Source organism: Pelophylax lessonae (genome assembly GCF_965119305.1).
Source record: "Pelophylax lessonae genome assembly, chromosome: 2".
NCBI lineage: Eukaryota > Metazoa > Chordata > Amphibia > Anura > Ranidae > Pelophylax > Pelophylax lessonae.
In genome coordinates, this window is record NC_138769.1 from 324,799,151 (window position 1) to 324,811,180 (window position 12,030).

A 12,030-nucleotide genomic window follows, 5' to 3' on the forward strand; every position below is an offset into this window, starting at 1 on the left:
CTGACCCCACTTGGTTTGTGTTGGCACAAAGAATAGCCCTTATGCAAGAAAAAGTGCCACCCAAAGATTATTATTATTTTGTAGCTTGTACTGTAATGTTCTAATCATGTATTTGGTTGATACTGTTCTAGATATTTGCACTGATATACCATAAATTATGTATATGGACATTTCTCACAATTAGCACTGGGCTTTTCATATGACAGAAAATGTCAATTTTTAACAAATCATATCTGCTTTGTACAACCAAGCAATTAGGCAAGTGCTGTGTTATTTTATCCCCCCCGAGAGATTTACTGGGATCTTAAAGGGTCATCTGTGATCTTGCAATTCAAATTTCCCTCTCCTCCATCTTTTCAGGCACAGGATTCTGAATAACTAATTACACCAAAGGTGGCATCTCCTGCATTTATCCACATTATCCCTAGGCTGGGTCAGCATTATTTTTAGGGCAGAGATATGAGCAAGTACTTCCAAAGAGTGACCGATTATTTTTATTTATTTTTTTCATACAACACATAGCTTCCCTTATCCTTTCCTTAGTACACCCCATTGGGCATTTCACTGAAGACATAAGCTGTATGACAATTCTAAGGCTACTGGTACTAAAACAGCCAGTTAATTGAGAATTAACATAAAAACGAAATTGTCCCATTTATACAATGCATCCGGAAAGTATTCACAGCACTTCACTTTTTCCACATTTTGGTATGTTACAGTCTAATTTCAAAATGGATTAAATTCATTATTTTCCTCAAAATTCTACAAACAATACCCCATAATGACAACGTGAAAGAAGTTTGTTTAAAATCTTTGCAAATGTATTAAAATAAAAAAAAAAAATAAAAAAACACATGTACATACAGTATCTTACAAAAGTGTGTACACCCCTCACATTTTTGTAAATATTTTATTTTATCTTTTCATGTGATAACACTGAAGAAATCACACTTTGCTACAATGTAAAGCAGTGAGTGTATAACTTGTATAACAGTGTAAATTTGCTGTCCCCTCAAAAGAACAACAAACAGCCATTAATGTCTAAACCGCTGGTAACAAAAGTGAGTACACCGCTAAGTGAACACTTCCAAATTGGCCCCAGTTAGCCATTTTCCCCTCCTTGGTGTCCTGTGACTCGTTAGTGTTACAGGGTCTCAGGTGTGAATGGGGAGCAGGTGTGTTAAATTTAGCGTTATTGCTCCCACTCTCTCATACTGATCACTGGAAGATCAACATGGCACCTCGTGGCAAAGAACTCTCTGAGGATCTGAAAAAAAAAAAAGAATTGTTGCTCTACATAAAGATGGCCTAGGCTTTTAAGAAGATTGCCAAGACTTTAAAACTGAGCTGCAGCATGGTGGCCAAGACCATACAGCGGTTTAACAATACAGGTTCCACTCAGAACAGGCCTCGCCAAAAGTCAACCAAAGAAGTTGAGTGCACTTTCTCAGCGTCCTATCCAGAGGTTGTCTTTGTGAAAATAGACATACGAGTGCTGCCAGCACTCATACGTCTTTAGAAAATAGACTTATGAGTGCTGCGGTTGAAGGGGTGGGGGGTCAGCCTGTCAGTGCTCAGACCATACGCTGCACACTGCATCAACTTGGTCTACATGGCTGTCATCCCAGAAGAAAGCCTCTTCTAAAGATGATGCAAAGAAAGCCCGCAAACAGTTTGCTGAAGACAAGTAGACTAAGGACATGGATTACTGGAACCATGTCCAGTGGTCTGATGAGACCAAGGTAAACTTATTTGGTTCAGATGGTGTCAAGCGTGTGTGGTGGCAACCTGATGAGGAGTACAAAGACAAGTGTCTTGCCTACAGTCAAGCATGGTGGTGGGAGTGTCATGGTCTGGGGCTGCATGATTGCTGTCAGCACCGGGGAGCTACAGTTCAATGAGGGAACCATGAATGCCAACATGTATGGTGACATACTGAAGCAGAGCGTGATCCCCTCCCTTCGGAGACTGGGCCGCAGGGCAGTATTCCAACATAATGACCCCAAACACACAAGGCGATACCTGCCTTGCTAAAGAAGCTGAGGGTAAAGGTGATGGACTAACCAAGTATGTCTCCAGACCTAAACCCTATTGAGCATCTGTGGGGAAACCTCAAATAGAAGGTGGAGGAGTGCAAGGTCTCTAACATCCACCAGCTCCGTGATGTCGTCATGGAGGAGTGGAAGAGGACTCCAGTGGCAACCTGTGAAGCTCTGGTGAACTCCATGCCCAAGAGGGTTAAGGAAGTGCTGTAAAATAATAGTGGCCACACAATATATTGACACTTTGGGCCCAATTTGGACATGTTCACTTAGGAGTATACTCACTTTTGTTGCCAGCGTTTTTGACATTATTGGCTGTGTGTTGAGTTATTTTGAGGGGACAGCAAATTTACACTGTTTTACAAGCTGTACACTCACTACTTTACATTGTAGAAAAGCATAATTTCTTCAGTGTTGTCACATGAATGATATAATAAAATATTTACAAAAATGTGAGGGGTGTACTCACTTTCGTGAGATACTGTAAGTATTCACAGCCTCTGCTCAATACTTTGTTGAAGCACTTTTGGCACCAATTACAGCTTTGTTTTATGGAGTATTCTTTTGACATACCTATTTTTAGGCAGTTTCTCCCATTCATCTTTGTAGGACCTCTCACGCTCCATTAGGCATACAGCCATTTTCAGATGTTCAGTCGGGTTCAAGTCTTGGCTCTGGCTGGGCCACTCAAGGACATTCACAGAGTTGTCCCATAGCCGCTCCTTTATTATCTTGGCTGTGTGCTTAGGGTCGTTGTCCTGTTGGAAGATGAATCTTCGCCCCAATCAGAGGTCCAGAACGCTCTGAAACAGGTTTTCATCAAGGATGTCTCTGTACATTCCTGCATTTATCTTTTCCACGATCCTGACTAGTTTCCCAGTTCCTGCCACTGAAAAACATCCCCACAGCATGATGCTGCCACCACTATGCTTCACTGTAGGGATGGTATTGGCCAAATGATGAGCGGTGCCTGGCTTCCTCCAAAATATGACGCTTGCCATTTAGGCCAGAGTTCAATCTTTTTTTCATCAGACCAGAGAATTTTGCTTCTCATGGTCAGAGTCCTTCAGGTGCCTTTTGGCAAACTCAAGATGAGCTGTCATATCCTCTTACTGAGGAGTGGCTTCCGTCTGGCTACTCCATCATACAGGCCTGATTGGTGGAGTGCAACAAAGATTGTTATTCTTCTGGAAGGTTCTCCTCTCTCCACAGAGAAATGCTGGCGCTCTGTCAGAGTGACCATCATTTTCTTGATCACCTCCCTCACTAAGGCCCTTCTCCCCCAATTGCTCATTTTGGCCGGGCAGCCCGCTCTAGGAAGAGTTCTGGTGGTTCCAAACTTCTGCCATTTCAAGATGGAGGCCACTGTGCTCATTGGGACCTTCAATGCTGCAGAAATATTTCTGTACCCTTCCCCAGATCTGTGCCTCGATACAATCCTGTTTTTGAGGTCTACAGACAATTCCTTGGACTTCATGGCTTATTTTGTGCTCTGACATGCACTGGTAACTGTGGGACCTAAGGATGCACCTGAGCTCAATTTTGAGTGTCATGGCAAAGGCTGTGAATAAATATGTACATGTGATTGTTTTTCTTTTTATATTTAATAATGTTGCAAAGATGTCAAAAAAACTTTAAGGTTGTCATTATGGGGTATTGTTTGTAGAATCTTGAAGGAAAATGGGATATTTGAATTACCGTAAAATCCATTTCTCTGATGTTCATTGACAGACAGTTCCTGATCTTCTTAACCATTGGGTTATACTGCCACCTACAGGAGTAGAACACTAGGCAGAAAGAAAGTCTGGCTACGCCTATGGGCAGTCCCAGGGGGTATTCTCCCTCTCTCTGCTCTAGGTACTGCTATATGAACATCAGAGAAACCCCCTCAATAACCTCAAAAGAGGACCAAGTCCTCTAAACAGCAGCCTGCAAAATCTTGCGGCCAAAAGAAGCATGCGCGGATGCCAACACATTCACTTTATAGAACTTTGTTAAGTGTGCACGATGACCAGGTGGCCGCCTTGCAAACCTGCATCATCGACGCCTGATGACGGAAGGTCCAGGAGCCCCGAGTAGAGTGTGCCTTGACAGGGAAAGGAGGAACCTGACCCCTGATGGAATAGGTCTGGATCACCGTCCGTCTGATCCATCTGGAAATGGCCACCGAGGAATCACACAACCCTTTCCAAGGCCCATCCATAAGCCCAAATAGTGAGTCTGACTTCATAAAAGACTCCGTAGCTGCAAGGTACACCCCAATTGCCCGAACCACATCCAAGGCATGCAAAGCAATTTCCTTAGGATGTTTTGGCATGGGACACAGGAAGGCAACACAATGTCTTCATTCAAATGAAAATCAGAGACAACTTTGGGAGAAACGACGGAAAGGGGCGAAGAACCACCTTATCTCTGTGAATCACCAAGTAAGGTGAACAATAGAATAACGCCACCAGTCCGGACACCCTGCGCGCAGAGGTGATAGCCACCAAAAAAGTCACCTTCTGAGATAGCGTAACCAAGGGAATTTCCAGAAGATTCTCGAAGGGAGGCTTCTGGAGGACCGAGAGCACCAAGTTGAGGTCCCAAGGCGGCAACTGAGACTGCACTGGAGGAACCAAATGTCAAACATCCTGAAGAAAGGTACGCACCAGGGAGTGTGTGGCCAAGAGTCGTTTGAAGAACACCACCAAAGCCGCCACCTGGCCCTTGATGGTACTCAAGGCCAATTTCTGTTCAACCCTCCATTAAAGAAGGTCAAGATGCGAGCCACCGAAAAGGAGCAAGGATGAACCCCAGGAGACTCACACCACGCGATGTACGTCTTCCACGTATGATGGTAGATCTTCCTAGAAGTAGATTTCCTAGCTTTTAACAGCATTGGAATCACTAATTCAGACAAACCCCTATCCTTCAGCACCTAGCTTTCAACAGCCAAGCCGTCAAAGCCAGCGAATGTAAAGCAGGATGGAAGATTGGCCCTTGGGACAGTAGATCCTCCCTGAGAGGAAGCTTCCAAGGAACATCGACGACCAGCCGCACCAGAACGGCATACCAGGCCCGGCGAGGCCAGTCAGGGGCCGCTAAGATGACCGTAACCCCTTCTGTCTCGATCCTGTGTAGAAGTCTTGGCAGAAGCTTGAGAGGAGGAAAGGTGTAAATCAGATGATATTGACCCCACGGTGCCACCAGCGTGTCTGTGCTGTCCGCCAGAGGATCCCGTGACTGTGCCACGAACCTCTGCACCTTTCTGTTGAGCCGAGAAGCCAAGAGATCCACCTCGGGGATGCCCCACCAATGACACAACTGCTGAAACACCTCCGGATAAAGAGACTATTCCCTCTGATCCAACACCTGCGGACTGAGGTATTCCGCCTGACAGTTTTCCACTCCGGGAAAGTGTACGGCGGAAAGGGCTGGAATGAAACGTTCTTCCCTCCGGAGAATGCTGGCTACCTCTAGAGCCACCAGGACACTTCTTGTGCTCTCTTGATGATTGACATAAGCCACGGCCATGGCATTGTCTGATTGAATGCTCACTGGACATCCTTGGAGATAATTCGTCTAATGTTCCAGGCACAGTCTGATCGCTCAGGGCTCCGGAACGTTGATCGGTAGCCTGGACACTTCCATGGTCCAGACCCCCTTAGCAGAATTTCTGTCGGGAACGCCTCCCTAGATAGGCTGGCATGCTCGGTGACTACCGTCCAATACAAGGGGAGGAAGGATTTGCCCTGCCGGAGCACCGGAGGACAAAGCCACCAGATCAGGGACCCTTTTGTACCCTGGCTCAGCTGGATTTGGTTGTTTAGAGAGTGCGGATTCTTGTCCTATTTGAACAGAATCTCCCTTTGCAGGGACCTCGTATGGAACTTTACAAGCAGGACCGGGTCGAAGGTGGACACCATCAGGCCCAGCACACGCATTCAAGTCCGGAGGGCTGGACAGCAGGAGGGGAATTGCAGCCTGCAGTTTCTGGAGTTTTTCCAGAGGAAGGAGTACTCATGCCAAGGCCAAGTCCATTGTCAGACCCAGATAGTCTAGCTTTGTGGAAGGAACCAAGGCAGACTTCTGAAGATTCAGAATACAGTTCGTATGGTGATTTTCAGGTTTTCCACCAGCATAGTAGGAGACACTGCTCGCAGAAGAAGATCGTCCAAGTAGCCCAGGACTGCGATACCCCGCTGACGTAACAATGCTAGCACAGGGGCCAACACTTTCGTGAAGACCCGAGGAGTGGAGGCGAGACAAAAGGGTAATGCCAGAAACTGATAATGCTCCTCTCCCACGGTAAAGCGGAGGAAGAGCTGGGGACCGACACATATTGGAATGTGAAGGTAAGCGTCCTTGATGTCAATGGAGGCAAGAAAAAAATCGCCCTGAAGCAGGGAAGCCACCACCGTGCGAATGGACTCCATTCTGAACTTCTGCACCCGCACAAAGCAGTTCAGTGCCTTGAGGTCCAGAATTGGACGCACCTAGCCTTCCTTCCTGGGGACTGTAAACAGGTTTTTAAAACCCCTGTAAACGTTCCGAAGTCGGAACCAGAACAATCACCCTTTGAAGGAAAAGGTCTTGCACCGCCCCAAAGAGAGCCTGTAAGCGGACCGGGGTCAGTCGCGCAATGGAAGGAAAGAACCTTTCCGGAGGGCCGGAACAAAACTCGATCTTGTAGCCAGACTGTATTACCTCGTGGACCCACTTGTCTTGTACCAGGGAAATCCACGAGTCCGGGAACCAGCAAAAACGTCCACCCACCGCAGATACGGGTGAGGGCGCACCTTCATACTAAAGGAGCCTTGTCCGGGTGTCTGGAGAAGCCCGCTCTTGAATTGCTGGACCAAGTTTGCTTGGATTATCCAGAGGAAGCCCTGAAGGGCTTCGATCCCTTGTCAGTCGACCCGGAGGGACAAAAAAAGAAAAAACTTAGGGCGACAAGGAGGGCCCACATCTACGGAAGAAAGGTACTCTTCCCCCACTAGGTGACCTTTAATGATGTCATCCAGGGTAGCACCAAAGAGATGATCTCCTTGAAAGGGAAGATTAGGCAAGGCCTTATTAGAAGCAGCATTTGAGCCAAAAGACATGCAGAAGGACTACTGCCGAGGCTGAGATCCGAGCCACTAGGCGAGCCGCATCCAAAGAGGCATCACAGATAAACTGCAGCCCCTGGACCAGCTGGTCCACCAGCTCAGCAAAAGCAGGGGGGGGGGGGGGGCTGCTCCCCCTTCAGGTCACTGCGCAAAAGTTTAGCCCATTAGGTCAGAGTCTGCGACACCAGGGCAATGGTGAATATAGGCCTCAGTGCCGAACAAGCCAGGGTGTACATATTGCGGGCAACAGCCTCCGCCTTCCTGTCAGTCGAGTCCTTAAAGGCCGGGGAATCTTCAACTTGGAATCATGGTTGCCTTTTTTAATCTGGAGGGTCCACCACCGGGTAACAGTCCACTTCTTAAGAAGGGACTCCTCATAGGGGTATCGCCAAGCAAATCGCTTAGGGACCCCAAGGGGATACTTTTGCAATTCTGTCAAAATAGGAGGGGGAAGGGAACACCTTTGCCGCTCTGGATGGCTTGTGAGTGCCAAAGGGAACCTGCGCCTCTGTTGCAGCTGCGTCCTCCATCTTTAAGGTCTCATGCACAGATACAATCTGTGAATCAACCAGCGCCTTTTTATGCGCGGCTGCAGAAGTGGAGGAATCCTCCTCGCTATCTGAGGATTCCGGGCGCGTGGTCGCACACCCAGCAAAGTGACCCACATCCGCGCGGCTGAATCAGATTCAGGATCTGATGAGACAGATAAGGCAGGGGAAGGCGGGGGGGAAGCTTTTTGCCAGCCCGTTGCCCAAAAGCCACCTTCACCCGGGACACAAAGGACAAGACCGCTGTCCGTGCATCGATTGATGGTGGGGACCCGAAGGGCCCTGCAGCCTCACAGAGGGGATCAGGTGGGGAGATGTGCTCCAAAGACTGAGTCACCAGGGGGACCCCCACAAAAAAAGTGTAAAACACTGCTAAGGGACAACCCCCACTGCTTTGGCAGCACCACCCGGTTGCCAGTCACAGAGCACCAATTGATCCTCAGCAGGGAGAGGACCCCACCAGACTAACCACCCCACAGAAACCAGGCACTACAGCCACCAGGAGAATCTGCACTGCACATGCGGCGATCAGGAAATGAAAGAATCCAGGAGTCAGCACTAGAGGATGAGGAGGGGCTCCCACCGCCGAAAACGCCTCCCAAAAGGCTCCACAGACAGGGCCGCCACTGTTTTCTATAACAAAGCACTGCTAAATGGCCGCCGGACTACAAAAACATGGCCGCCGTGCATTGCAGCACAAGGCTACAACAAAATGGCGGCACCACGAGGCTCCCAGGGACCCAGAAAGCATTCCTAGGCCTCAAGGACAGGCACAGGCAGAACAGGGGGCCCTGGCAGGAGCCCCCACCAGGTACAACCCCCACACACACAGCCGATTGTTCAGTCACCGGGAGAGCACGCCACGCCCCCCGCCCCCATAATGCCCTACCCCAGAAGGTGGACCAGACTACCCACACAGCCCCAGCCTAAGTGGAGGGGGGGGGGGGATAGGGGACAGATGAGAAGGGGTGCCTGACAGGAAGGAGGGGAACCCGGGGGGTCAGACCATCCCATGGAGGGGCCAGCGTCCACCCCAAAACCCTCCAGGGGGAGAAGGACAGCTACTCATCATACCAGGAACCACACAGGCACCGCTCCAGACAGAACCCTCGCCATTGAAATGGGGGGCTGTCGGCCAGCAGTAACGCTGCAACTCAGGCCGAGACCCTGTCATATGCGACCTCGCGAGGCGTTTAACTTGCAGGCCAGCCCCCGTTCAGTGGGGCTATGTCGCGGCCAACCTAGCACGGAGCTGAGGTCTGCGTGCGCTCGCTGGCCAGACTGGGGTGACCACTGGATCTAGATTATCCAGCCTGATTCCCAGTCCAGCAGTTTATTGTAGATCTCACAGGAAAGAACCAGGAGAAAAAAAATCTATCAAAAAAAAATTGCCAGGAGATCCCAGCAAGAAACTAGGTCCTTACTCCTAACTAGGCAGAAAGAAACTGAGTACCTATACCCCCTGGGACTGCCCATGGGCGTCGTCAGACTTTTTCTGCCTAGTGTCCTACTCCTGTAGGGGGGGGGGGGGGGAGTATAACACAATGGTTAAGTTAAGATCAGGATCTGTGTCCATCAATAAACGAAAGAGAAATAATGAATTTAATTAATTTTGGAATAAGGCTGTATGTAACAAAACAAAATGTGAAAAAAGTGAAGCGCTGTGAATACTTTCCGATGCAATGCTTTGCAAGCGTGCTTAGATCTATAATAAAGCAATAATAATGTTTCAGTGCTGTCCTCACGTTTAGTCTTCTCTACAGATAAGTAATATCAACCAAACCATTGTCAAATTACTTTACATCAAGGCCAGATTTTAGTTTTGTTCCAACTTAAATCTTTTTAACACCAGTGCATTGCTCTGCAATGATCAACATAGGCTCAATACAAGGGCATGTAGAAAACAACTGTGTTCTATGTGATCTGTTCACATCATATATGTGCGTTGGTGTGCATTGCGTAAAAATGCAGCACAACTTCATTTTTACGCAGGGCAACATATGCAACACAACATACTGCACACCCCCCATGTCAAAGCATTGCAGCCATGCAGTCCAGTGTGTTTGCAGTGCATAAAGTCCAATAGAGTGTTTTAAGTGGTTTTGTCATTTTAAATAAAGTTTTAAAAAGTAAACAGCGTGATGCATTGTAACATTGCACTGCACTGTCCCTACAAAACACACACTATCACACGTACGCAGCATATCGTGTGGGGGCTGATGTGAACTATTCCTTAGGCTACATCGATGTTCGATTCTATACAGCTGAAATAGTATAAAAAAGTATATGCCTCTTACAAAAAAAAAAAATCTTTTTGATTTACAGTTAAAAAAAAAAAAAACGAGCAGGCTACAGACTTTAAAATACCACCACCCCAAGCCTATGCCATGTGGTCACAAATCCAGATGTGTGTAAACTGCATATGGCCTCAGAAATGTGTACTTTGCCATTGTCCTATATAACTAAATAATACCATTCTAGCCTTTAGGCTGTTCATCTCCAGTGCTCCTCTTGTACTACTGTTTCTGTTAAATATATTCACACTCATAAAAAAAAAAAAAAAAATCTGTGCGTAGCAAAAGTGTTTATATACAACTCTACACTAAATCATAGAATTGTCAGCCAAGCCTGGCCACTTATCTTCTCATTGAAGATTCCTTACCTTTAGTTCCTGGAGGCTGCAAGTTGTCCCCAGTCAAGGAACACCATCCTACAGGAAAGATGTCCCGGGAGTCATATCGACACCAATAATCAAATGCTCCTCTCCAGCCATCGAAGGTCACAAGAATTTCGCTGCCCCTTACCTCCCCAATGGTAGCTGGGCAAATAAAATGTGGATTTTTCCTGTCCACAGCCTCCAGTTTCATCCCTACCTCAAAATGGTTTTGGGCTGGTGCAGGAGGCTCCTATGAAACAAATCAAAAAAGGTTTAAAACAAAAATTAGCAGAATTTTGTTTCCTACAATTTATATAGCAAGAAAAAAAAAAAAAAAAGGATTGAAGGACAGAGGAAGTTTTTTTTAACTGCTGGCTAATTTGCCTCCTACCGGAGGATTGGATACTGACAATCTAAAAAAAAAAAAATAAATAAAAAAGACTATACGACTGCCTAGGATATAATAGAACCTCTTCTACTACCAGCATACCTCAAATTTGTAGCAAAGTAGTGCCAAACGCATTTTTTTTTCCAGTCATTGAGGGACACAGGAAGCCTTAAACCTTCAGAAAATCCAAAAGCAGTTTACCTGAGGGGTGAGCAATGGAACTAAAATAATAATTTGAACAGAAGACTACCTGCAGCTCAAGGAGACAATATGTCCAAGGCTGTCATCAGAGGAGGCAGAAATATCCACCTGGTAGAACTTATGGTGCTAAAAAGCCCAAGAGGCCCTCACTGCCTTAGTAAAGAGAGCCTTAAAGAGTTAGTTCACCTTTACAAAAAAGCTGCCTATGCAGATAAGGGGTGTCTGTAGTTAAAAACAAACTGTGCAGCTTTGACCAAAGTTGAATAATGCCTGTGCTATAGGCGTAGGCCATTTACATACCCAATTAAGCCTGACCAGAATACTTCTAGGATGTTGCTAAGGACAGCTGAAAAGAGAAACCTTGTGCTACTGAGCTCAAACCAGCTCACGTGTGCTTTATCTTCCCTGACACTGTAGCTTGGAGCTCAGCGTTGGAGAGCTCACTTCTGTGACGGTGGGGGTCCACCAGTAACACTAGGCCCTCTTAGCAACTTGCTATGGGGCAACTGAGCCGAGCCGCAGCTCCCTGTGTCCATTCAGATACAGAGCCGTGGCCCGGCCCTATCTCCTTTTTGGCTCACTGACTTTGACAGCAGTGGGAGCCAATGGTGCCGTCTCAGCCAATGAGGATGAAGAGTCCCGGGCAGCCGAGACACTCCTGCAACATTGCTGGATCAAGATGGGCTCAGATGAGTATGCATTAAGATAAAAAAAAACCTTCTGACTTTACAACCCCTTTAAGATTTGTCAGTATTCCCCAATGGATGACAAAATGTGCTTTAAGGTTCATTTTACACTAGATGCACTGGCATGCATTGATCAACACATGTCACCACATACACACTGTAAAATCATTCACAACATTTCGATGATAAAGATAAAAAATAAATAAATAGTGATACATGCCCTGCTTTTTTTCAAAGCAACATGTGTAAGCACATGTAAGCATCTCGCAGTGTGCATTAACACAAGAGTCAAAACAGTCATTTTCAAGTTTCCTTTACAAACAAAGCTTAGGGAAGTTACTGAAAAATAAAGAAAGTATTGCAGTGCATTTTAAAATGCAATGCAGCATGTGAGTGCATGTCAAGGCGTGTGTTTA

At 46.8% G+C, this 12,030-nt stretch overlaps 1 protein-coding gene across 3 annotated transcripts in view; it reads right to left on the bottom strand.

Annotated features, from left to right (window-relative positions):
- SCMH1 (Scm polycomb group protein homolog 1) overlaps positions 1-12,030 on the bottom strand; it is an 84,570-nt gene that overhangs the window by 37,221 nt on the left and 35,319 nt on the right. For all 3 annotated transcript variants that reach the window (XM_082247034.1, XM_082247033.1, XM_082247032.1), the window contains one exon: positions 10,346-10,589. In XM_082247034.1, the coding sequence (XP_082103160.1) occupies positions 10,346-10,589 (244 nt within the window). The remainder of the gene's footprint in view (positions 1-10,345; positions 10,590-12,030) is intronic.